Here is a 27,670-nt window from a genome sequence, read left to right as displayed (position 1 = left end):
TACAGGTAACAAGGCTGCATTCTATATTTGGAAGTTGCTTTGAGAGTAAATCTTAAAAGCTATCAGCGGAAGAAAAATTCTAATCACATGAGGTAATGGATGTTAACTAAATTTATTGTGGCATTTATTTCATAATACATGCAAATATCAAATAATCATGTTGTAACTAACCCAATATTATATGTCTATTATATCTTATTAAAAGTCAGGAGGGGGGTACTAACCACACACTATATTATCCAATAACCACTGACCTGGGCATTTATCCTACAGAAATACAAATCTGTATATGGTTTTTCATAGCACCTACAGTTGTCTGGTCAAAAATTGTAAACATCCAAAATGTTGCTCAGTATACGGATGAGTATAAACTGTGGTGACTCCCTATCGTGGAGGAACAGGAACAGACAACTGATGTACATCACAACCTAGATGAATTTCAAGAGCATTATGAGGAGTGAAAAAAGGCAATCTCCAAAGGTCACATACTGTATGATTCCACTTCTATAATATTTTTAAATGACAAAATTATAGAGATGGACAATAAATGAGTGGTTTCCAGGGACTGAGGGTTGTGGTGGAGGGGCAGGGATGCACAAGGGAAACTCAGTGATCTGTAATAATCTGTAACTAATAAGAATTAGTTACAGGGATCCACAGTGATAAAATGACATAGGATTGTACCCACACAGTGCACCAGTGTCAAGGTCCTGATTCAGATTTTGGGCAATAATTATAGAAGATATAGCCATGGGGAAACTGAGTGAAGGGCACATGGGACCACTTTATAGCACTTTTGTAATTTTCTGTATATATGTGATTATTTCAAAATAAAAATTAAAGAGCATGAAATATGAATTCAACTTAGAAATTATTTTGATATGCTGGTTTTGTCCTTATTCAGAACACTTAAGAAGTGCAAAGAAAACATTGTTTTGAGTTTAAATAGTTCCTTGGCTTTTTTTTTTTTTAATATTTATTTATTTATTTGAGAGAGAGAGAGTAAGCACGAGCAGGAGGGGTAGCGGGACAGGGACAACCCCAAGCAGACCAGTGTGAAGCCTGACCCCAGGACCCTGAAATCATGACCTGAGCCAAAATCAAGTTGTATGCTCAACTGACTGCACCACCTAGGTGCTCTGTTCCTTAGTATTTTTTTTTTTAAGAAGTTAAATGTAAAACAAAAAAGCTAAAAGGTATCCAAACCTGAGACTTTCAAAAAGACAAAAACTGTATTTCTGCATACTGACTTAAGTCTTGAGCAAGTAAACTTAAGAAACTTCAACCATAAACATTTCTAAATTAACTTTATTACCATTAAAAATATGTATTTAATTTGGATCTTGTGTTGGATTAAGTCAATTTTGAGGCTCATTGTTCATTGAAAGCAATGAGGCAGGTATAGGGTAATTCTTATTTCTAAGAATACTAACAAAAAGCAAACTTTCCTAGAAATTTTTAAGTATCTCCAAATAAGTATTCTCAAATATATTAAGCATATATAGGTATTCACTTTAATGAAGCTGTTAAAAGATAAAACCTGCTACATATAAAGAATGAACAACCCAAGAAGCTGAAATCTTCATTTCTTAAATTTGGTTGGAGTAAATCTGTACTTGTAGTAGTAGTATATATTTTGCAAATAACAAAGAATTTGGGATTTGGACCTGAAGGAATCTGGTCCTAAATAGTCCATCACTATACGGTGACCTCTATGGAGGGTGAGACTTTAGCTTCCTTGTCCAAAGTGCACACAGCAATTACACTGTACTATTGTGATGCTAAAGTTATATCATGAATATTAAATTAATATTGTGAGGTGGTATATCAATATTAATGGTTAAACTCAGTAATAACATGTACTAAGTAACATTTTTAGTTGTTGAAGTAATTCTTAAATCTTGGTAAAGGATTAGTAAGGCGATTTTTTTTTCTTCAAATATTCTGCAACCTCAGTCTTTCTCTAATTCTAAGACACATTTCAAGTATCTTTTAATTGCTTTTGGCCAGGTAGCAACATGACAGATTTGTAACTACATGCATCAAGATGTGCACCAAAATGTGAAGAATGATAGGTATCCGTGTCTTAAAAGATAGCCCTGGAGATGATAATGTATACTCACTTAAGAAATGATGTATCACTAATGTTCTTGGTAACAGAGAACGATATTATGCAGAAAAACACGGACGTTTAGATCCTGGGTTGAAAGTGAATTGGAAGCATTGGACTCTGAATATGAAAAAGTTTAAAGAGCATCTCAGTAAATTTTGCTTATGTTTTTCTTTCTATGTGTGTACAAGGGGTGATACGTGGATTTTTTAAAGGGCTTTCCAGAAGTATGAAAAATGCCAACTGGTAAGGAGTTGTGTTGCAGTTAAAAACAGCATGGTTTTCTTTCTTCGTAGCACATAAAATAATGGTGTATTTTATAAGACTGCATCTCAGCTTCAACAAAACTCTTTCATGCTCAAAACATTGATTCAATTTGTAAAACTATTTTGTTCTTTCTTTTAATGTCTTCCATTAAAATTTGATTTAAATAATTGAATCAATAAAAGTACAACAATCAAGTCTGACAAAATTGATACGAAGTGATGACAGAAAAAGCATGTGCCACTTGACGGGAGTGGAATATTCAACCAAAGCTGCACTATGAGTGGTTTGCGCTTTGATCCCAACAGGCCTTCGAGTGATCCGAGTTTGATCACTGGAGTTTCAAAATAGAGCAGGATTTCTGGCCTCTTCTCTTTAACATTTATTACAGACTGCTAACTTTATGCCAGGTTTGGAATTAGTCAGGAAAGCATGGATGAGAGATGCTGTCCTGTTCCTTGCTTTCCTGGTGGTTCTCATCTAACAAGGTAGACTGACAAATTATACATTGTTACATTGTTACAAACATTGTGAAGAGACTGCTGGGAAATGGGAACAGAAATGAATAATGGGTGATAGTCACTTTCAGGGAGTAACAGTGGTAACACTCTCATAAGGCTTAGTTTGTACTGCACGCTTCACTCTTTAATCTTCAAAAGAAGTGTGTAAAATAGACATTGCTACTGTTCGCACTTCATGGGAAGGAGAAATGGGGTTTTGAGGTGTCAAGTCATTTGTTCCAGGTCATAAAACAGGTAGGCAGGGACCTGGACCCAGATGGTGGGGCTCTAGAGCTTTTGCTCTTGTCCACTTCAGTATTAGGGAGCATCTTCCTTAGAAGCTGTCATTGAAGTGGACACCTGAATGATGACGACGTAAGATGTTGGTGGGAGAAATCACGTATAAAGCCCTAAAGTGGGAAGGAGTCCTTCCTTTGGGACAGGAAAGGTGGCCAGCATCACTGGAATTCAGTTAAGGAGAGTGAGAAGGTCGGCGAGGAAGGGCTACAGAAGCAGGATCCAATAGGCCACACAGGGCTGGAATTCCAGTCTAATTGCAGCTGCAAGCACGGAAGACTTTGCACTGGATAGTGACATGATTTATATATATATCTTTCTGGCTGATGTGTGAAGAATTAATTAAAAGAAGGTAAAGTCCAAAAAAAAAAAAATAAGAAGGTAGAGTCCAAGTTATTCATTTATTCAGCAAATATTAGAAAGTTCACAGAGTAGCTGTTATTTTGGCGAGCCCTATTCTAGATATGGACATACAGCCAAAAACAATGGAGACAGGGTCCTCCACTCTGGAACACACTTTAGAGTAATGTGCACACACACACCCACAACTGCCCCCTCTCCTGCATCAACACATTCTCCCACTTGACTGGACAGATTCCATCAGCAGACAGATCTTAGTATCTCCCACCTTTAAATATAAAACAAAAATCTGTCCTTTGAACTTTCATCACCCTCTAGTTGCCATCCTGTTTTTCCACTCCCCAACCCAGAAAGTCTGTAGTAGCCTTACGTCCAGTTGCCATCTGAGCCCACCACCATCCAGTCCTCTCTCACCCTACAGCCAGCCTGCTGAGTCAGTGTCACCATGCTGCCCTCTCTTATGGGTGTCTAATGCTAACTTCTCTCTCTACTTTCTAGTTAACTTCTCAGGAGTACTCTTGTTGCTAACTAGTCCCTGCCTCTTGAAACACGCATCTCTAGTTTCTGTGGCACCACACTCTTCAGGATTCCTGGCTTCTCCTACCCAGTCCAGTTAGAAGCCCATATAGTGCAGTGATTAAGGGCACAGACTTGGAGACTTGGCCCTGAAGACAGACTGCTTCAGGAGTGCTAAAGGCAGGGAAGACACAGGAAAACAATGCTCCCCTCCCCCTTCTGCAGGCTAGAAGATGAATCACTATTGCAGGTGAGACAAGATGGTGGTTTAGACCAGAGTGTTAACAATCGAGATAGAAATAGATGGATTTTAGCTCTGTTTAGAAGCAGAACCAATAGAACGGAGAATGGATTGGATAAGCAAATTGAGGAAAAAGAGGTATCAAAGTCTTTTTTTAAAGTAACTGGTAGAATTACAGAATTATTTATAAAATCTTGAAACATTCAGCTTTGCAAAAGAATAAAGTTTAAGTTGTGACCGAACAAAAAGCTAATGAACATTATCTCTCCTTCAAATCAAGGAAACTTAGAATTTCATTTGATGCTTTTCCACTGAAATTGGTACCAGGGAGAGGTTATGTGATTTACCCAGTCACAGATAACTGGTAGTAGAACTGGAAAAAGAACACAAGTTTCTCAGAATCCCACTAAGAAGCAATAGACCAGGATCTGGCAAGATGACTATCACTCACAAACTTGCTGAACCCCTAAAAGTTTTTCCCTTGACCAATGCAATAAAAATATCCTAGTAAAATGGTTGCGCTTACTGAATATAGTTAGGCACACTTTATATTTCCTTAAAAATGAGGGAGATAAAAGTAGACAGAATATAAATACCTATGTTAGCTTATAAAAGGAGTAAAATCTATTGTGACAGTTCATCAAAAATGGTTACTTAAGTATACTTATGTATATTTTATTTGTAAAAGGTAAGGTATGCATTAAATTCCCTCTCAAATAGTTTACATTCTAATTTGCAAGATACACATATAAATTCAGGATAACAGATGTCATAAGGCAGTACAAGAACAGTCGCCAAATGAATTAAATAGAGAATACTTAAAAAAGAAACCAACATACTCTGGGGTAGTCCAGGGAGGAGGAGGATTCCATTAAAGAAACCTAAAAAGAATGTCCACTACAGTAGCAGGCTTGGGGATGGGGAAGGGAGCGGAGAGAGAGCTTCTTTGATTTGTCATAGAGACATTCTCCTAGGTATGACATTTGAGCCAAGACCTGAATGACACAGAGGAACAAGAAATGTGATGACGGAAGAGAATATTCTAGGCAGAGAGAACAAGTAGGATTAAGCACTACATTATCTGTTCCTATACTAAATGTGTAAGGCTTCAAAGAAGAATACAGAGATTAGGTCAATGATAAAAAGGAACCATGAATTAGTTCCTGAACCTGAGCTGAAGTAATTCCACAAATTTCTCTTTCTGATCTCAGATTCTCCATCAGTTAACAATAATTACTACTGCACCGAAGAACATGTGATCGTGTACCTAGAAGAATTTTAGGAACAGAAAATAGAGTGAAATCATAAAAATCAGCTCAAAAGGACAAGAAGGGAGAAGTTATTACAGATGCTCACATACACGCAGTGATGTGATCCGGAGTTGTGATCCCGGGTGATAGAAGTGTTAGCAGATGCCCTGTAGTACCTGCACATGTTCACTTACTGCGGGGTTTTGGTGCATGCTCTGTCTGCCTTGCCAGATTGTAAGCTCTCTGCAGGTGGTAAGCAGATCTCACACCGACTTCTGACACAGGCTTTCGGTTAGCATCACCCAAGCACATCTGTCCAGACACTGATTTATGTTACATCCCTTTGGGGATCTGTGTGTGTTGTGGGTTCCAAATCCCACCGAGCCTGCAAAGGACTGGAAGGGGCTTGTGGTGTCGGGAAAAGTTAACAGAACAGACACTCGTAGCAACAGAAGCGAAGCCATCTTCAAGAACGTGGAAATGATCCCTAGGCCACTGTGCTAGTGACCACGGCTGGCCCTGGGTTCCATCCCAGCGGACCGCACTCCATCCACCGCAAAGCGGAGCATTTGCAGCTCTCTGCACAGGTCAAACCCGCAGGAGCTGAGGTCACCAGGGGCCCCCAGAGCAGCCACCCAGGAGCGCGCTCGCACGGCCCCGGGTCAAGCCGGGGAAGCACAGAGGCGGGCTGCCGAGCCGTGTGCGTGCGCCGCTCCGCCCCGAGGGTCCCCTGCAGCAGCCCCCCCCCACCCTCCCGCCCTGGATCGCACCCGCACGGCCCCAGGTCAGGCCCGGGGGGCCCACCGAGGCCGGCTGCTGAGTCGTGTGAGGGCGCCCCCCCGCCCCCCGGGCGGCGCCCTCCCCGCACCCGCACACGGACAAGCCGCAGCCCCGGGGGTCCCCTCCTCCGCGGGCCCCCCAGCAACCAGACGCGGCCGCCCCACTCCTCCCTCGGACCCCGGAGCTCACCCACCTGCAACTGCAGTCTCCGAAGTCTCCACCCTAGGCTCGCGGCCTCCGCAGGCCCCACTGCGATTGGCCCGAACCGCTGTCCCGTCAGCGTTTCTTCGAGTGTAACTGGCGTAACTCCGGAGCTCTCGGCCTTGGTCCCGCCCCCCGCCCGCTCGGGCCCCGCCCCCGTGACGTCACGCGCGGCCGCAGAGCGCCGAGCGCAGAGGCGGCCTCCGTCTCCGCCCCTAGCGGCTCGCTCCTAGGAACGCGGGCGGCGCGGGAGCGCGAGCGCGCCGGGTGGGCGGGCGTCACGCACGTCGCCGTCTGCCCCGCGCCCCGCCCCGACGCCGCGAGGGGGCGGGGTCACGCCGGCGTCCGCGCCATCGGCGAGGGGGAGGCGGCGAGGTCCTCTGTCGGCCGTGGTGTGACCCGCGCGGCGGTCCCGCTCGGTGCCGGCCATGGAGGGCGTGCGCTGGGCCTTTTCGTGCGGCACCTGGCTGCCGAGCCGCGCAGAGTGGCTGCTGGCCGTGCGCTCCATCCAGCCCGAGGAGAAGGAGCGCATTGGCCAGTTCGTCTTTGCCCGGGACGCCAAGGCAGCCATGGTACTGGAGCGGAGGGGTGCGGAGGGCCGGGGCCGGGGCCGGGGCCGGGGCCGGGGTCGCGGCCGGGGTGGGGGCGGGGGTGGGGGTGGCGGGCGGGCCCCCTGCGGCGCCCTTTGTGCGGCGAGGCGGGCCGGCGGGCCCTGGGGGCGGAGCGGCGCCTCACGGGGCCCGGGGGCGGAGGGGGGGCTGGGGTCGCTGGGAGAGGCCTCCGCCGGCCCCTGAGCACCGGGGAAGCCCACTGGGGAAGGCGGGCCTACAGTGGAAGGGAGAAATACTTGAAGGATCTTTTACAAAAGATCATGGGCTTTGTCATTTCATACCCTTGGGCATGTTTGTGTGATGTTTTGGTGACAATGGAAGGAGTCCACGTGAAACGAGTCACGCGTTGCTAATGACTGATGCTGAGTGATGGGTATATGGGATCTAGAAATGATCGGACATGTGCACAGAGATGTGGGTACAACAGGGCTGTTCTCTGACATTTCTTAAAATAGCTAAACTAGAGCCAGCCTAAATATTCGGTGATACGGGAATCGCCCATCAGGAGGAGCATCTTGATATTATGAAATAGTATGCTACAGTTCAAAGGGCACCCACCAGACCCACATGTACAGACATAAAATAATCCCCAACACTTTTATGAAGCTTAGGCGTGGTGCAGTACTCCATGTAGTAGGATCTCGGGTATGTATCTACGTGGGAAAAAGAAGCATTTCTAAATAAACACATATTTAGATGCTTGAAGAAAAGACCAGAAGGATGCAGAATTGTTAACGTTGGTGACTTGTCGAGAGGAGGAAATTGCCAGAGGGGACTTGAACTGTTTCTTCTACCTTCTTAAAGCATTACTTAAATCTTAGTGCAGCGTGTTTAGTAGTGCTTCTGTACTTTTAAACACTTAAAAATGATTTTTTTTTTTTTTTTTAGAAACCACAAAAATAGACTTTGTGTATTACAGGCAGGGTACCTGAATCTTGAGTAGACACCTCAATCCATACCACATGTTTTACTTACTCAACAGGCTGGTCGTCTGATGATAAGGAAATTAGTTGCAGAGAAATTGAATATCCCTTGGAATAATATTCGTTTGCAAAGAACTGCAAAGGGAAAACCAGTTCTTGCAAAAGACTCCTTGAATCCCTACCCCAATTTCAACTTTAACGTCTCTCATCAAGGGGACTATGCTGTGCTTGCTGCGGAGCCTGAGCTACAAGTTGGAATTGATGTAATGAAGACTAGTTTTCCAGGTAATGTGGCATTTCTGCAGCACTAGAGTCACCACGTGTCTTGTTTTCTCAGTTCTTATCTGTTCAGAAATCTCAGGCCAGGAGGTGTATTCTAGATACTTAAACTTTGGAAATATGTGTTCCGTACTCAAGTGGTATATCTGAGAGCGTATAAGGGAAAAAGAGTATATTTCCCTTTTTCCTTGAATATTAGCATTCTTCTATGTAAGGGAAAGATTCTCCATGACTGAGGATGCCTGTAACACTTTGCCTAGAAGCAGAGTGAAAATACAAAGGTTTTCTGTTTGGAGTATAATATAAGACTAAATTTGAGACTCTTTTCCAAGTTTGTTAAATTTTGTAAAGAACAGTTTGTAAATAGCTGTCTGCCTTTTATTTAAATAATAGATGTTAAAACTGAAGTTGAGGAACAGTCAATTTTGAAGAGCATTCTATTCAGAAAACAATAATTATTTTGTAAGAACTCAAGTATTTTCCGAAATTTATCAGTAAGTTGTAGTTTTGCTTAAAAAATCTCAGTGGTTAAAAAAAAAAAAAAAAAATCTCAGTGGTAAAGTATATTTTAGTCCTTAGGTAGAGATAACCTGTATTTATACTATATCTAAATACAGTTCTTTGTGGCACGTTTACATTAATGAGAATGAAGATCGAGCAATTAGTGAAATAATTAAGTTGCTTTAGAAATTTGTAGTTGGTGGCCTTAGGAACTGTTGACATTGATTGTGGGGTTGAGTGTACCCAGGCAGTTTTACTACAGCGCAGCTTCTTTTCACTGCTCTTTAGTTTTCATCATCTTACACATGTAGTGAGCACTTTCTTTGTGCTAGCACGTTTTACCAAGTGCTGTACATATATTGTCCAGTTCCATTTCCCAGCCACCCCATGATGAATGTGCTAGTGTTTGTGTAAGGAGGTCCCGAACAGGCTGAGAAGAGAACCAGCATCCTCCTAATAATTTGAGGGTGACTTCTGCATCTCCACTCTGTCTTCACCACAGAACCTTTTCTTCTGTTGTTCTTAGTCTGGAGTCTGAAAGGTCTATGTTAACCTCACCCCCTCCCCAGTTTCTACAGAGATCACTTAGGACTGACTGTCCATCAACACTGGTTTACTGTAGGGAAGTCTTTGTGAAACCTCTGTGGTGGCTAAGGTCTTCAGTTCTAGGCTTTCCTAAAATAAATTTCCTTCATTCCAGTAACCTGTCTCAGCTTGTAATTACGTGTCGGGATATTTAACTGTCTTTCCGGTGGTCTTTAGAAGCCACACGAGCAGGAACTGTGAGCTACTTCGAGGTTGCCATCCCATGTCTTAGCCCCCCCACCCCATCCCCAGTGGAGTTGGTAACTTTGTCCACTGAATATTTGTCAGATGGATGAAGCTATGCTCTCTGCTGCTACCATGAGGCTTCAGACGATGGGTGTGAGTCTCCTCACTGCTGCTGTCATGGATTCACCACCACTTCATGTTTTTCTGACCTGCCCATAAACCTTTCCATTAGAGCTCTGTTCTTTGCTCAGGAAATGTTCTTAGTAGTAATGGGGGATTCTTGACCTAAAAATCCCTGGGTAACCATCAAGGTATTTTTTTTAACCTCCTAAAATTGTTCATTACATTTAGTGTCAATATGCACGTGTGTTTTTCTCAGGAGAGAATCTGGTTTTCAGCAGGGTCATAGGAAGCTTATTCAAGGGGTGTCTGGATGGCTCAGTGGGTTAAGCATCTGGCTTCGGCTCAGGTCATGATCCCAGGGTCCTGGGGTCAGGGCCTGCATCGGGCTTCCTGCTCAGCACACAGTCTGCTTCTCTCTCTTCTTTTGCCTGCCTGCCCCCCTGGTTGTGCACTCTGTCTCTCAAATAAATAAATAAAATCTCTCTCTTTTTTTTTTTAAGATTTTATTTCTTTATTAGAGAGAGAGAGGCGCAGAGACACAGGCAGAGGGAGAAGCAGGCTCCATGCAGGGAGCCTGACGTGGGACTCGATTCCGGGACTCCAGGATCACGCCCTGGGCTGGAGGCAGCGCTAAACTGCTGAGCCACCCGAGCTGCCCAATAAATAAAATCTTAAAAAAGAAAAGCTTATTCAGAAAAGGTGAGCATGAGAAGGAGCACATATGGTTTCATAGCTTTTATTTTGTCCTTGGTCCAAAAATCAGAATTTATCTGAGAAGCCAGTGGTCCTTGCAGTGCATCAGCACAATTACACAGTGATGCATGGCTTCTCAGGTTGATACCTGCCTTGAAATTAGGCCTGTGAGACAGATTTTATTACTGGCTGGCTTCATGGACTTTGTTGGCTTATGGTCAATACTAGATACACAAGTAGTTACTAATTGAAGCTTTTAATAATTGGTAAGGTAATTGAGCAGAAATTAAAAACTCAGTTTACTATTAATTATATTTATTAGAGCTCTCCTCATGCACACCTTTTTTTGGCTGATCTTATTTGGCTAATCACTGTGTCCAGGCCTTTTTACTATACTTTCTTTCATTGCCAAAGTGCTGTTGATACATCTCTTCACATGGGGGAAGAGATATTTTCCAGTTGTCACTAGTGTTGTGATTGTCACTCATTTCTGAAGTAGGAATGCACAGTTTCATCACTGACTTCGCTGGAGATTTCTTTTGAATTGCCCTGCTTATCCGCATAAGTGAGGGGAGTTGCCTGGTGAGGGAGGATACAAGTTTATACTTTGTGTCGGGCAGCATTTATTAGATTGTCCACTCAGGATGAAGTCAGCGTTTGGGGTATCTCTAGGGCATGAAAGACTAGCTTTCCTATTGTTTCTTTTCCTTTTGTCGACAGGTGAGCATTGTGTAAGGACAGAGTCTTTCCTTCAAGGTAGCCATTTCTGCCTGGTGCAGATCATTGCCCTTGCTCTCCTGGTTTTGCTGATAGTGCTGTGGCGGACGGTAGGGAGAAAACTTGATGGATCTGAGGAGCTGCAGGGGTTCTTCTTCTAGTCAGATCCCCACAGGTGGGGAGATGGTTACACCTACAACTTTATTCTCTGCTAATGGAGAAAAGGACTTTACACAAAAGTAACTCGTGCATGGTTGGCACTCAGTAAACATCTATTAAATGGATGTCCAGAGAAGATGGATTATAAGATCTTGGGGACCCGAGTATAAAGCAAGGATCAGTGCAGTACCTTTCTAGTCTAGTTAAGGGACTTAACTTTTTGTAGAGGTGATTTTGTTAAACATCATTATAATTTGCTATTCTCAATTGGGAAATTGTCTTTTCCTTCATTTTCTAATTTTTATCCAACATCAAAGACTTTTGTAGTTATAAAAGAAAACATAGTTTTATAAATTGTTTAGTTTTATTCCCATATTTATAAAATAAGGGAAGATAGATTATAAAAATTATGATTGAAATTTGGGAAAAGACCAAAATTTCTCCATGATTTTACATTTTCAGGTTTCCATTTTTATTAAAAATATTGCTGGATATTAATTGGCAGGACAGAATGACTTGGTATTTTGAGATTTAATACTAATTTAATAGTTTCGAAATGACTGTCAGAGAACTGTTTTGGAACAGCTGCTTCATGAATGAAGTACAGTAAGTATAAAGAGGTGGTACTAGAAGGTTGGGAAGGTGGGAGAGTGTACTCGTCTCCTTCCATCGCACCATCCCTGTGTTACTGCAGTCCCTTCCTCATTGGTTCCCCTTTTGTCCCTACCCAGGTAGTACATTTCTCTGTGCACAGGAGACTGATCTTCAAAAACAGCTACAGTAGTTTTCTCAAACTCTTGGGTTGGTTCTTAATAAAATCTAAGCCCCTTGATGTGACCTATGTCTTCCCATTTCTGGCTGCTCTCCATGCCCACTGCCGGTTGTTCACACTCATCTTGTGTTACCTTGAGCGTAGCCCACTTCTCCATGTCCATAGCCCTTCCTTCTGCCTGTTCCCTCCCCTCTTCTTGAGTACCTCCTTAGAAAACAGTCTCCTGACCTCATGATCTTTTCCTCAGGGCCCTTGTCATCTGCGATGATAACTTAGTTATTGGAGAAGGTCAGAGGCCATGGCTTGTTTTGTTTTTGCCGCAGTATACCTGGTACTTAGCAGGTGCTCCATAAATATTTATCACGTACAGATAATCTAGGTTTACTGAAAGCATTTGTTGAGAAATGAAAAAAATGAGTACACAACCACAATGGAAGATGTTTTTCATCTAAGATTCTAGTTGGAATATTAACTGGTCTTATCAGTGAGTTACGATTGCAAATAGTTCTTCCTCTGGGTCTTCCCCATCCATTTTTCTGCCCAGCTGCTATCTTCTTCACCTCCACTCTTCTCGGGTTCAGCTCTCACTCTTGTCGCTGGTATGGTCTGTTCTGCTCTCCCTCCAGTGGAGACTGGTCTGCATTCTCCCAGACATGTGTTCTGCAGGACGTGCTGAAAGCATTTTTCTTTTTTTTTTTTTTTAAGCTTGGAGACATATTGCCTGCAAGTCGCTTAAATAAGTCCTACTTCCTTTTATACTCTGAACTCCTTACTGGAAAGCCAGGCCTTCACTGCAGAAAGGTTTCTCCCTTCCCAGTTATGGGATGGGTCTTCACTACACAGAGGATTTGAGTGAGGTTCGCAGTGTAGAACTAGTGTTTACTCAGCATTTCCTGTTTGTCACACTGTTAGAGCCTCATATGCGTTATCTTCATCTGCTTAAGCCTACCATGTAGGTATTATTTTTATTTTATAGAATAGAATGAGACAGGGGCCTGGGTGCCTCGGTCGGTTAAGCTGCCAAATCTTGATTTCTGCTCAGGTCATGATCTCAGTATTGTGAGATCAAACCCCACATTGGTCTCTGAACTTAGTGGGGAGTCTGCAGGAGATTCTCTTCCCTCTGCCCCCCTGCTTGTGCATGTGCTCACACACTTTCTCTCAAATGAATAAGTAAATCTTTAAAAAAAAAAATAGAATGAGACTCTGGCCTAAAGTGACAGCTCAGAAGTAGAGGATCACTGGATTTGTACGATACAAAGACCACATATTTATTCACTGCACTCTGATATATGGCTTCTCAGTACTAGATTTTATTGGTACCTGTTTAAGGATTTGCAAGTACAAAAATACATGAAAAATTCTATGGAAGTGGGTTAAATGAATTTAAAGTTCTTCTGGAGGAACTGTGTCTTAAGAGTATGAAAAATACAGCGAAGGGGGCTGGCTTTACCATTCTCTGCAAGTATGTTAGGCATTTTAATTAGGCATTGTAGACAAAGCACAGTGTTAGGAAAAGTATACACAACGAAGAGAGTTAAGAGTTAGAGCCCAGTATTTATATAAACCAGTTCAGTGGATAATGATCATTTATTAAATGGTACATTACTTTAATCACTAGAGTAATAACTTAATGACTCTTTGAATTTTTTTGTATAAACTACTTATCATTACTTTCTAATCATTGTATAAAAGATCTTTGTATATTATGGATATTAGCAGTTTGACCAAATTTGTTGGATTTTTTTTCCCATTCTATTATACGTTTATCTTTTAAATTTAGTTATATTTTTGGCCATGTGAATTTTATTTTTTAATTAAATACATCTATCTTTTCCTTGATAAATTCTGGATTCTGTTTTCTTTGGAGAAAATGTTTAAATTGATGAGTCTATTAGATTTTGTTCTAAAATTGTAACTTTATTTTCACACTTAAATCTTTCATTCCTCTAGATTTGTGTGTGTATTTTGTTTTCTGTCCTAATGGTGAACAATTCCACCACCACCAGCACTGGGTAGATAAGGCATAAACCTGGGAAGTGCCTAGAATTAATTATTAATTACCTAATAAACGTTCGCTCTAAGACACTTGTGCTGGTTGTTGTTAAATGTATAGAATGGTGGTCAGGATGCTTCTTAAAAATGCAGATTTCTTGAAACCACCCCACACCTGCTGGGACAGAATTTCTGAGACTGCAGCCAGGATTCTGTATTTAAACATTAAACAGTTTGTCAGGTGAGAGTGGTGGACAAATTAATGTTTGGGAAACACTGTGTTAGATATAATTTACAGAGCCAACAAGGAGAAAGACCCTAACACATCCACTTTTCTTAATGACTGAACTCACTAGAAAGCCATCAGATCCTGTCTTACACTGTACAGCAGGATTAGAGCTAGGTTTTCATAACAATGACTAGTGCACAGTGGAAGTGTCTACTTTGTTAGACTTCTGGAGCGAGGATTCCTGTGAAGCTTAGAAAGGTGAGAAGAAACCCCAAAGTTAGCAGATGTGATTGATCTCACATTAAGTCTTCTCTCTCACAAGGGACATTTGTAGCAAGCATGGTGGACAGAGGTTAATACTGTTACTCTATAAAATGCTTGTAAGTATTGATGGGAAAAGCACTTGGGACTCACTTGGTGAATGGACCAGGGACTTGGTTCACGGCAGCAGGAGCTTCAACGACAAGGTCAGAGCGTCAGTCTGCGGGGAGCTGAATAGTTCTGGGCACGTGACGTGTGCTCCTTAGTTCTGCAGCTTTAGAAACCCCACAGAGATGTTAAGTAAACACCAGCACAGAGGGATGGAGCCTGGATATACACATTTATCTTCTGGACTGGCACTGAAGCTCTGAAGAGCGGAGGAGTGTATGTGCACGCGCAAGGTAGGGTGTGAGCACGTGCATCCATTCCCAGGGCTCCTGGCAGAGCACTACAGACTCCAGTGTCTTAAAACAACAGAAATTTCTCATGCTCTGAAAGCTACAGGTCAGTCAGCGTGTTGACGAGGCCATGCTCCCTCTCATCGTCTCCTCTATTCCGGGAAGTACCCTTTGTGGCCTCTTTCTGATCCCCTGGCAGTGGTTGGCAGTCCTTGGCTTGTAGCTGCATCACTCTGGCTTTACCTTTTTTCTTGTATTTTCTCTGTGTGCTGTGTGCTTCTCCTTAGGAGGACACCAGTCATTGGCCATAGAGCCTCCTCCAGTGTGACTCATCTAGACTTGATTACATTTGCACGCTGCACATTTCCTAGGTTCTGGGTGGGCAGGGATTTCGGGAGGCACTGTTCAGTACAGTCCATCCTTTGCCTACCCTGTCCCCATTTCTATCCTTCCCATATACAAAACGAATTAATCCCTTCCCCGCCTCTCCAAGTCCTGCCCTATTCCAGCATAGAATTCCAAAATTTCTTCTGAGTATCATCAACTCAGAAAGTTCCCAATCTCATCCTGTGAATGGTCTAACTCAGGGAGAGGTGAGGCTGACTAGGCTCCCCACTGAGGCAGAATTTCCCCTTCCTTCAGTTAACCTGTTAAACCAGAAAACAAACCAGCTCCTCGTGTAACACCCTTGAACTGGCATAGGATAGACATTCCCATTTCAAAAGGGAGAAGTTGGAAGAAAAAAGGGAAAACATGGGTCCCACACAAGTTTGAAGTCCAGCAGGGCAAATTACCTAAGATTTCAAGGCCTGAGAATAGTCCTGGGTGTCTACACCCTGCCTTCAGGGTCCTTCCGTTTCCTTGAAGGACAACACGTTGACAGCTGAGGAGTCCTGTCCTCGCTCTGTAGGCCCATGTGTTGACATGTGTATGTTGAGAAGTGAGCATTTATGTAAACATGAAGAGCAGCTCGCGCTCAGGACGGCCCGTGTGTGGGGTTCCCAGCCTAGGTCGTGCACTTCTGTCAGTGTGCTGAGGGCCTGCAGAGCTGCTTTGTTGGGAGGGTCCTAGAGGCTTTGTGCATTCACTGGTGAAGCCCACTGTGAGTAGCTGAGACAAGTTTGCTTTATTTGGGGTTTGTATCTGGATAAATTCTCAAGTGAGCTGGTAAATCTTAGGTTATTGTGTACATACTAAATTTTGGAAATCTGTCCCTTCCCATAGAAGTGGGGATGTATGTAATCCAGTATTTAGAAAATGACACTACTAGAATTTCTAATATGACTTCCTGTCAAAAGTTCAATGTTGTTATTTTGAAGTGCGTTCAATGGACATTGCTCAGCCCCCCCCCCCTAAAATCACGGATCCTTTTTCTTTAAGGAAGAAAGGTGAACTGCACCTGCAATGTTGGTATAGATACACATGGTGACTTTGTTTGGAGGCCGGATTGATGCAGGTGGGCTTTGAGGTTCTTGCATTAGTAGGATTTTTTTTTTTCCCCAGAGGCTTGCAGTAGCAGCTAGAGGCATTTACTGTAAGTTATTTCGTTGTGGGTCATTACTATATGTTTCATGAACTTCCCAGTTGCTCTGTGGTCATGATTAGTTGATCATTGTGGACACTTAGTTAATATATACTGCTTTTCCTAAAGATTAAGCTATGGGGGGGTGGAGGGGGAGGGACCTTGTTTCTGTAAACTTGGTTAGTCTAGAATGATAGAAGTTTTGAGTCATTTTATCTCTCTCACTATATATTGTTAGTTCTCAAACATATAGTAGGATGATTAAATCAAAGACTGTATTAGGATTTTCCAGATCATATGGCTGATAATTGTGCTTACTTCAGATAGTTTGAGGGACAGATGTGTTCTGGTATTTCCTAGTGGTATTTTTTTTCCTTTAAGTTCTAGTGTCCTAGATACAAACTGTATCTAACAGACTTCATCCACTGTGTATTTCCACTGTGGTGCCACACTGTGGCGCTGTCGTGCTTTGGCTGAATAGTCACAAACTCCTTTCTGTCAAATCTCTTATTTTGAGGAATGCATAAGATGCTCTCAAAGTATATGAAAACACACTCATTGGATACTGTTTTAGCTGTGTATAATCAGTTTGTGATTGCTTTCAGTGATTGTGCTAGATTGCTTTTTATGTTAATTAGTTACTTTTTTATTAGCATGCATATTTAAATTTTTTTCCTTGATTGCCCCATTTTATTTAAAAAATCAGAGGGCTTTTTGAAGGTTATGAAGAAGCCAACAAAATGAGACTATACATGACAATAGGCATGTATTTTTTAAGTATGGCTTTTTGGGTAGTGTTCTATTGAAGCTACAGTTTACTAAAAATATGCAATACTGTCTTCCAAATCCAAGGTAACTTTTTCACCATTGTTACTGTTCTGTGCCAGAATCTGTTCAAGAGGAAAAAGTTTATGATTTCTGTAGATACGGTCCTCCCAGGACTTGAAGTCTGCAGGTTTACTTTTGTCACTTTTGCAAGCCTGCTGTCTTTGGTGTGTTTTCTCAAGCCAGCATGTGCTAGTTTGCTTGCTTTTTGTTAAAAGTTTTAATCAGGGGAATAAAGGAAGGTATTGGGGAGGAAGAGGTCCATGGCTTGAGGAAGAATCCCTTACCCCAGGACTCCAAGATCATTTTAGTATTTCAGTGCTGTTACGTGAAATGACTTTATAGCTTTACTGGACTACTTTCAGGAAATACTAGTCTTTTAACAATATGAGTAGATACAAACAGCAAATATTAGTTGAATTCATAGAATATATTGAAATGTATTCTTGAGAAGAATGAAGTACCAGGGAGCAGAAAGATCAATTAAATGAGCTCGATGAACCTGAAAGTAAATGAGAGTGTTTGTCTTGATCTGTAAGGGACCACATATCACTCATTGTAGGGTCATCAGAAATATTTCCTGGCTAAACAAGAAGAGACTCTTGACTCTGTTAAAGTGGGAATGGTAGGGGAATCATGAACAGTTGTGTGGAAGGACCTGACTTTTAATATTTTCAATAAATAATTGAAATAAATAACATTTAAGTATTCAATAAATAAATTTAATATTTATTGACAGTACTTTGGGAATAGTACTTGGTTCCTGTAGGAGAAATCGTAAACTGTCTTTGGAGATGAGAACCAGCTCTGTTCTGCTCATCATGATATCCCTAGCGTCTAGCACTTGGGTGTTTTCAGAGTGAATGATCATCATAGGAGCCCTAATTGTTGAATCCTTGTGGGGTGAGTGGGCGATAAAGTGCCAATAAAACATTAAATAGAGGGATTTGGCATCTTTTTTCTCCAGAGAAGCTTCTAATGCCCATATTACAGTGTGGTGGAGGCTGTCACATCAAGCGTTGTAATCGATCAGTTGGAGCGTCAGATTTTAGAGCTAGGTATTTCGGAAATGGTAGACAAACTGTGTTAACACAGTCTGCAGAAGGAATACCTTAGGAGATTGTCTTCCTGGAAAATAATGTGATCGTGAGTGAAGGACCTAGGACAGTAGGGCATTAGGAAGTAACTTAACCACATAATAGTTAAGTTCATTTATTCATATAGTAAACATTTGCGATTCATCTCCCTTGGGCTATGGAGGCTGATGGTGTGTGAGGCCAGGAACCAGGACTAATCAGTTTGTAACTGTTTTAGGCATGTTTGTGTAACATTCATACATAATCTGCATATTTGTAGAGTAAATAAATGAATAACAGTAGAAATGTCTTTCTCAGTGGTAAAGATAGAAAAACTACATAGTTCTATTTTGGAAAAATGTAATACGAAAAGCATATCTTGTAATTTTAGTTTGCATCTTAGCTCTTAATTCTGAGAATTGGATCTTTGAGTTCTTTTGTTATTTCTGTTTAGAATGCTCTGTAATACTTGGTTTACATAGAACTGGGTGTCATTATTTTTAAAATGAGCTTATTTCACGGGAGCATCCCCAAAAAGACAAAATAAAAGCTGTTTTTATTTGGAGATGTCAAATTAGAAAACATGTTGAGAGACCATTATTTTGAAGGAAATAAGCATATGTTAATTTTCCAAAGTGGTGACTTAGAATAAAAACAAAAGAATAATCCTCAGCTTTTTTTTTTAACCTGTTCTCAGAAACTTATAATAAAGAAATTGCTGTTTTTCTTTTTTTCTTTTCAATACCAAAGTAAAAGTGTAAGCCCCAAAGGATATCTATTTTAAGAGTGTTTGTTGTGGATTTCTGAAACTCTACCACATATAGGAAGTTTTCTCTTAGTTACATAGAATTTATACCACATTTGGTTGCTAAATTGTATCAGATTTTTGGAAGGTATCTGTTGATATAACCGTGTGTGGGTTTTTTTCCTTAATTATTTAATAAGCTGCAGAATTTCACAGCTTCTATCGTGCTCCTTTTTCTGGGCTACCTGCTGTTGGTCACTGTGTATTATTTTAATTCCCAGCTTTGATTTGCTGACATTTTGTTAAGGATTATTGTGATTATATTCAAAAGTAAGGTTGGCTTGTAGCTTTTACTCTACTCTTAACAGTTCTGGTGATAGAATAGCTATTTTTAATTCTGTATTTCCTCAATCGGCAGGTCGTGGTTCAATTCCAGAATTCTTCCATATTATGAAAAGAAAGTTTACCAATAAAGAATGGGAAACAATCAGAAGCTTTAAGGATGAATGGACTCAACTGGATATGTTTTACAGGAATTGGGTATAATTTCTTTCAAATTTTGAGAGTAAAAGTCTATGGTGATCCATTACCTTCACTAAAAATGGGAGCAAAAGTCCTTTGGTCACCCAGTAGTTCCTAGAGTGTTTGAAGTAAATGGCTGATTACTTGGGAGCTTAATGATTTTTGTGCATCGTTGTTATGTCATAATGCCATTTAAGAAAATCAAACGTATAATCAGTGTTCAGTTAGAAAATACTTGGCTAAAGCTAAAGCAAGATCTTTTATTTATCACTGTTTACAAATAATGGTTAATGTTTTTGTTTTCAAAGGAACTCCTGTACATGACGCCCAATTTAATAAACACTAATATAATGTTTACTGCATGCCAGGAGACATGTGCTTTTCATAAGTTAAGCAATTAACTATCATGACAGTGCTGTAAGGAGGTCTGGTTAGGATCATGTTACATGTGACACAATGGAGGCACCAGGAGATTAAATGATTGACCTTAACATTGCACATCTGGCTTTACTCTGTGCTACTATAAGCATAAAAATAGTAATAGTTTTTTTAAGATTTTATTTATTTGAGAGAGAGAGTGCATGCATGAGAGAGAACATGAGCAGGGGGAGGGGCAGAGGGAGAGGGAGAGACCAGACTCCCTACTGAGCAGGGAGCCCAACACCACATGAGGGGCTTCACCGGGGACTCCGGGATCATGATCTAAGCTGAGAGCAGTCATTAACTGACTAACCCTTCCGGGCACCCCAAAAATAATATATAGCTCTAATGTAGCACAGAATTAAAGATCCAGTTGCTTTGGGCCTGTTTATGGAAAGTTTCACCTGCTGAATGCTCTAACAAGAGAAAAAAAAATCTCTATTTTAGGCACTGAAAGAAAGCTTCATAAAAGCCATTGGTGTTGGACTAGGCTTTGAATTGCAAAGGCTTGAATTTGATATATCCCCATTAAATCTGGATATCGGCCAAGTTTATAAGGAAACACGTTTGTTCCTGGATGGGGAAGAAGAAAAAGAATGGGCATTTGAAGTAAGAAATTTATCACATTTATTATAAGAATTTGCTTATTTTGTGCAAATCTGATATTTGTTTGGGGAGGCTGGTGGTTGAAACTAGGTACAACTGGAATCCACTGTGGGTGCTTGGAAGGTGAGATTGGGGATACTGTGAAAGCATGTAACTTTAAGCTGATCCTTGAAAGAGAAGTCTTAGTGAGTTAAGTCATATGGGAAGGGAAAAGTGGCCCTGGCATAGAAAGTGCTTTTTTTTGTATGAATAGCCAAAGGAAGCCACTTTGTACCATGAGGAGGGGATTTGAGAGAGAGTCCAGGTTAGACTACTAAGATCATGTAAGCATTATTGGCCGGGTTAAAGATTTTGTCTCTTTCTATATTTGGTTTCTGTCACTAGCAGTTCTTGGTTGCTAGAGGGAGAAACCCACCACAACTCATTTAAGCCAAAAATACAGTATTATAGGCTGTTAGAGTGATTCATATAACCAGGCCTAGAAATAGCTGAAATTCGGAACTAGAAAACTCAGAAATCTCTTATCTTTTACTTTTTACTTTCAATATGACCTGGCTCAGTTTCTTAGAGACCGAAAATTCTAGCTTGGACATGATCAAGAATAAGAATCCATTACTTATTGTAACAGATGCAAAGGACTTTCTACTGAATATTGTATCTCACACCTGGAAAAATAATGCCTTAAAAAAAATATGAAATCTTACGTCAAGAGGAATGTCATCTTTTATAGGATCTCTGTTTCTATAACAGTTGCTGAGGAAGTTCACCACCAAGGCGTTCCAAATAATGAGGCTGGATGAAATAGAAATTATTTACATTGAAAGGAAAGTGGTTAAAGAAGTAGATATGTGTTAATATTTAGGACAGATACACTTTTCAGTACTTTGCCATTGGAAAAAAATTATAAAATTTGAATGTCTTAAGTTAGTTTTGTCTTTGTAAGATAGGCTGCATATGAAAATAACATGCAATCACTGAAGCAGGTTAATCTTTGTAATTTAATGCTAAACTATCTCCTAAAAAGGTAAAATGTTCTTGTTCCCTTTTGGTTTGTTGGAGATTATAGGGAACTTCTGGTATTCACAGTAATTTTATGGATAAAATGTATAAGCTTAGGAAAGTCTTGAAAATTTAGAAAGTCTTGGAAGTTAAATCTTAAATTTAGTAGCCCTGAATGAACAATCATTTCAGTAGGTAGTTAAGTTGTTGGTTTCATTTTTTGTTTCAACTAATATTTATTATATGTATTGTCCTCGGCAGAAAGGACTTAGGACAGAGTGCCTCATCTCCTAGAGCTTCCATTCCATAGAGGTCTGTTGAGTATGAAGTGTTGTAACTGAGTCATTCATGTAAAGTGGTTTCTTTCCATTTGCTGTGTCACATTTCCTATTTACATGATGCTGATGAGGTCTGAGTAGATATGATGAAGCTTTATTTTGAGTCATTCTCTCTGAATTGTGGCTTTTAATGAGCTATGTGGGTAGGCTGAGCAGGGTGTCCTGGCATTTCATGGACGAGTGGAATGAAAACTAGTAGTTGTTCAGTTAACTTGGGATACTCCCCTTAGATACAGACACCACAGAATTCATGATATAAGTGGTTTTGTAAAAGTGGTTACAGCCTAAACATGTCTGTGTTACAATGTGTGCATTATCAGTATATTCAGTATGAAGAATGGAAGACCACAAAAAGGGTAATTTTGTTTATAGTAATAAATATCGTGAGCTTGCTCTAGTCAAAGTGAAAATACATTTGGCCTGTTAAATCTTCTGACACTTAGCTAGTTACGATTTTTCTTTTTTAATTTGGATATCTTAAGGTGGGAAGATATGAAGAGGATACTGTTTCTGAGTTGTAGTTTCCTATTTCAAACTGATATCTTAGGGAGGAATGCTTTACTACGGTGGCTTTTCATTGGAAATTTTAATAGTGTGGGTGGTTTTAATATTTTATAAAGACCTAGAGGTAATGGCCCCAATATGTATTCTAAGTCCCATCCCCATTGTTTCAGACCTAAGGGAAAACAACACTATATGTTCTGTGAGTTTCCGCAGTTTCCATGGGCCGTACATACTCTGTAGTTAATGAAATGCTTATAAGCTAGGGTTGCAGTCTCTTTTTTTTTTTTTTTTTTTTTTTTTACGTATAAACTTTTAAGTACGTACAAAATAAATATCACTAGTGAGGGCAGGTGACTCTAAATGTGCCACCAGACAGGACACTCCACCTAGGTTGTTTTCTGGTTGAAAATGCATAATCTAAGTTTAATCATTAAGAAACATCAGACCAAAAATGAGTAATGTTCTATTAATAAAAGAGGGGATAGTGGGGCCTATATTTTTAAATATTATTGTCATAAAAGACATCAAGGCTAGCAAGACAGGACAGCTGGAAGCTAGCTGTATTTGACCCTCAACGGGTTCTGGTACCAAGAAGTGGGAAGGCTGTAAGGGACAGTATTGGATTAATTCACAAAAAGTGGAATACAGGTAGTAGATATAAGTATTCCTTCGATGTAAATTTACTGAAGCTGTTAACTCGTGTGGTTATATAAGAGAATACCTGGAATAGGAAGTACATATTGAAGTATTGACAAGTAAGAGACCATAAGAGACCACGATCTAGGTGACGTAGGTGAGGTGGGACTATGTATGTTTGTGTGTGTATATAGAGATGGAAAGGAGATTTAAAAATATAAACAGAAGTACATCTCAGTTTGCACTTTTAATAATGTTATTAACCATCTTTTATTTCTCAGGAAAGCAAAATAGATGAGCACCATTTTGTTGCAGTGGCTCTTAGAAAACCGGATGGATCTAGACAACAGGGTGTAAGATTTCTCTTACTTGTTACTAAAAAGCATGAATCAGTGTTGAGTTTGTTCTTTATTGATGGAAACAATCACTTTGGTTTCTATCAGATTAGAAGTGTTTGTTTAAGATTATAGATTTAGAAGTGTTTTTCATTATCAAATCCTTAAGATCATCTGGAGTTTCACAGATTTTTTTTAAAAGCGTGTTACCTATTTCTTCACAATCCAGAATATTACAAAGGAGAAATTTTGGTAGTATTTTCCTACCACTTATATTTCAGCAGAAGTTCAAGATAACTTCTTTGAAGTTCACAATGTCTTTGTCATCTTCTCAGTGGTTTATTTCCCAGTGAACTGGGGCTGTGTGGGATGTTGAGTAATGGCATTATCTGGCAGGTTGAATGCCTACCCCCTTCATCATAATCTTCCAAATTATTCCCAAGGTTCCAGGCTCAGACGTGTGAGAGACCGTGTGTCGTGTTGTGACAGAACATGGGTCTCTGTTCTTCCCATCAGCCTGTGTTTGCTTTCTTCTGCTCTTAATTGCTATGTGAAGAAATTAAACAAACACCCTTTGGGTCAAGGACCCTCAGCCTCCATATCCATAGTTGTGATTCTGCAGAAGTACTATTTTAAGAATCCTGGTAGTGTTAGGAGACTCGAAGCTGCATGCATGTCTCTGTTTACAGGGAACCCACGTCAGGCACCAGAGCACGACCAGTATGTGTGTGTCATTACCTCCAGCACAGTAACTCTGCACGCACCCTGCTTCTGATAAATCAGAGGATTTAGTCTTCATAGCTTAGCTAAAGGGGCGGCTTGTTAAAGTTGGGCCTCTTAACCTGAAGCTGTTGTGGAGCAGGTTTTCTGTCCTACTGCGAAAGTGTCCTCCTCACACTGCGGGGGTGGGAGGGGGTGTCTGTAGGCTGTCACTTGGGTACTTGCACTGCCTCCTCATGGTCTCCCTGGGGAGAGCCCCTTCAGGCAGCATTGATGTAGTGGGAAAAGGACGGGAGGACTGGCCAGCACACCTGGCTTCCAGCCCACGTCTGCCATTTTAACCTGTGGTGAACTGGCATGGAGTGCTGGATCTTCTTGAGTTTCAGTTTCTCCATCCACAAAATTAAGATGAGGTAAACCCATCAGCATGGTCATGAGTCATAAGTCATATGAAGTGGGTACTGGACCTTGTTATAGCACAGCATGAAATGCAAATACTCCCTCTACCAGAGTAGATCAGGTAGTAAAGAGGGTCTACATTGGGTTGTTGTGAATCTCTATTTGAGAACATGATGCATAGTTTAGATAGAGTGTTGAATGAGTCCTTTCCTGTAGAGGTGCTGCGTCCGCATCTCTGTTCTTAGGGAACTTTATCACATCTACCCTCCAGAGTGTTCTCAGAACTTTGCATTGTGGCCCTCCTCATCGGAAAAACCTGTTTATTAAAAGTCACATATTAAAAAAAAAAAAGTCACATATTTTGTGGATCCTTTTAACTCATCTATCAGTATTTTTGGATGTGTGGCTCAGAAATCTACATTTGAAACAAATACCTTGGGTTATATACCAAAAAAGTTTAAGAATTAGGGTATTTCTTACTTTTCTTACCTTGTTATATTGGCAACACTGACATGAGTGATTAACAGTTCTCTAGAAATTCCACTATGTTGTAGTTTAAAATTACTGACCTCTAATAATTTGGTCTTATTTCTCCTTTTCCTAATAATGAGATTGTAAGATATTAACATGAAGTAAAACAACGAAGTAATCTATTCTTTTCCGTTTTAGGTTCCACCTCAAGATGATTCTAAACCAACTCAGAGGCAGTTTACTATTCTCACCTTTAATGATTTAATATCATCTGCTGTTCCTATGACCCCTGAAGATCCTTCATTTTGGGACTGTTTTTGCTTCACAGAAGAAATTCCAATACGAAATGGTACAAAGTCATGATAGGATTCCCTGAGTAACAAAGGAAAATGAAAACTATTTGTAATCTTCTGTATTCACTAAAAAATAAATGCCTGATAGTATCAAATTTTATTTCAAAAACCAGTTTTTAAGGAACAACTTTTCCTATTAGAAACAGCAAGCTGTCAGTTCAGGATAGCTCACTAGGATATGTCTTTCCTCTTCTTTTCCCCCAAATTGCACTGGATTGACAAGGAGTAGAAAAGGTAGCAGAATCCTAAAGTGATAAGTGCTTGTTGTAGAAAAGAATAGAAAATACAAATAGGCAAGAAGGAAACATTTAAATTCTTACCTTTCTGCGATCATGATTCCTAAAACCTGAAGTATCTTTCGAGCCCTCCTTCTAGGCAAATAAATCCATATCGGTACACCTTTTTTTTTTTTTTTTTTTTTTTTAATGGAAACATGGTGGTGTATCTTCTTTTTATTGTCTTAACTGCACATCTTCTGGTCATCATCAATAATTTGTGGCATAACCGGCAGGCACTAGAGGCTTCTGCTGTATAGTTCATATCAGGATGCTTTTGACCAGAGGTAATCGTGTCCAAATACAATGAACTTGAGTAGCCAGGAGCACGTCTCACCTGACGTCACACAGTGCAGAGGTGCCCTCGAGGACACTTGCTTGGACCAGAGGTAACCGTGTCCAAATACAATGAACTTGATTGAGTAGCTGGGGGCATGTCTTACCTCCCCTCACACAGTGCAGAGGAGACCTCCAGGACACTTGCTCTGCTTGAGCCTCAGTTTGTTGGTTTTGCCTTCGGCTTCTCTCCCTCATCGTAAGAGCTGCTCTTGTAACTTCAGCTTCAGGCCTTCGTAGATTAGTATCTAACAGGCAGCTGAGGCCATTTCACCTCCCATGTCTCATTGTGTCAGGGAAGAGGGCTTGCCCAAATCCCGGCATTTCCCCTGACTTCCTGTTGATTCAGATCTCTGAGAAAGCTGTCATCCCGTCCCACATTGTGCACCTCTGTGAGAAGTGGACTCTGTGTAAGGGGGAGGCCGAGGGGTGGGGGCAGGGTGGCGAGCAACCGTGGTGTGGTGGTCGGGGGCATTTATCCTGCTGCCTGAGGCCTAAGTCAGGTGTGCTGTGGCCCACAGACTATCTCCGGGTTGGGCTTTCTGTCTGCACTTTAACTACCAGCAGTGGTGCATGGATGATGGTCCTGTAACCACGTTGTGAGTTCCATGCTTATTTGAGGCCGTAAGAAAGCTTCTACAAGTGGCCCACAAGGCTTGAGCATTTTTAGAGCTCTGTGAGTATTGCCAGATGACTCCAGCAAGGCCCCACACCTTATTACATGTCCGGTTGTTGTGTGTGTGACACCCCCCCTCCTGCTCCCTCTCCCATACACATTCTCCCTGGTCAGCTGTAGATACTATCCCTTTTAAAATTTAATCTTTGCCAATATAAGTGAAAAATGGGATCTTATTTTTTTAATTTGTATTTCTTTAATTACAAATGAGATTGATACATTGGTGGTGCTTTGGGCTGTTTTTATTCCTTTCTTATGAACCACTTTTTGTTGTCTTTGTCTGTTTTAATTTAGCAAATAGGACTTAGAGTGGGAACATAATATATAAGATGCCAAGACCATCATGTCAATGGCAAATCTCTCATATGGCTGTAGTGCATGTCTTGGGGAGTTAAAGTCTTGTTACTGTTAAATATCAAGAAGTGAAATAATTTCATTGTTTTGTTACTAAAATTAAAAATTGTGTGTAAATTGTATAAAGTTAGATACTTCGTAAAAGAAAAATTGGAATGTTTTGTAATTTTTTATTTTATTAAGCATGCCCAAATATCCCACGCGTAGTAGATAATGTGTTTTTAAAAGATCAAGTAGCATCTAACACAGGAAACGTTGTTATTCCCAGCATGAATGTAATGGTGATATGAAAATCTGTCATTTGTCTTGTCATGATAATAAAGCTGTTACCTTTAGTGAATTTTTATGAGCCAGGCACTGTGCTAGATTCATGCTTTGTTTTTCTGTTTTTTTAAAGTTACACATAGTTTATAGAGTCAAACATTTGTAGGTTTGTTTTCTGAGTAAAAAATACCACCACCTTGACCTCACCCCTATGTCCTACCCCCAGGGCAAGCTTTCTTTGTTATCCATTATGATACCTTCCAGTAAGTGTGCTTACATTCCTTTTACTTAATGTTTCAATAGTAGGTGTTCTTTTCATTCCTAGTGTCTGGTCTGCTTCCCA

At 40.8% G+C, this 27,670-nt stretch overlaps 2 protein-coding genes across 6 annotated transcripts in view; one reads left to right on the top strand and one right to left on the bottom strand.

Moving 5' to 3' along the window:
- The window catches only part of KBTBD3 (kelch repeat and BTB domain containing 3), a 31,961-nt gene extending 25,132 nt beyond the window's left edge, over positions 1-6,829 (bottom strand). For 3 of the 5 annotated variants that reach the window (XM_035717045.2, XM_035717046.2, XM_035717043.2), the window contains exon 1: positions 6,512-6,829. The gene's annotated coding sequence lies outside the window, so the exon portion shown is untranslated. Of the gene's footprint in view, positions 1-5,732; positions 6,247-6,511 lie in introns of those variants that run through there. The other 2 variants (XM_025465673.3, XM_035717044.2) reach the window with 2 other exon arrangements.
- A 2-nt stretch (positions 6,830-6,831) lies between these two features.
- On the top strand, positions 6,832-27,403 carry AASDHPPT (aminoadipate-semialdehyde dehydrogenase-phosphopantetheinyl transferase). The gene is made up of 6 exons (XM_025465675.3): positions 6,832-7,091; positions 8,113-8,338; positions 19,538-19,659; positions 20,509-20,670; positions 23,426-23,497; positions 25,268-27,403. Exons 1-6 carry the CDS (start codon positions 6,948-6,950, stop codon positions 25,430-25,432), a joined length of 891 nt encoding a protein of 296 aa, XP_025321460.1. The 5' UTR covers positions 6,832-6,947; the 3' UTR covers positions 25,433-27,403.
- Positions 27,404-27,670: the final 267 nt, after the last annotated feature.

This window comes from Canis lupus, chromosome 5 (genome assembly GCF_003254725.2).
Source record: "Canis lupus dingo isolate Sandy chromosome 5, ASM325472v2, whole genome shotgun sequence".
Taxonomy (NCBI): domain Eukaryota; kingdom Metazoa; phylum Chordata; class Mammalia; order Carnivora; family Canidae; genus Canis; species Canis lupus.
This window is presented reverse-complemented; position numbering and strand designations above follow the sequence as displayed.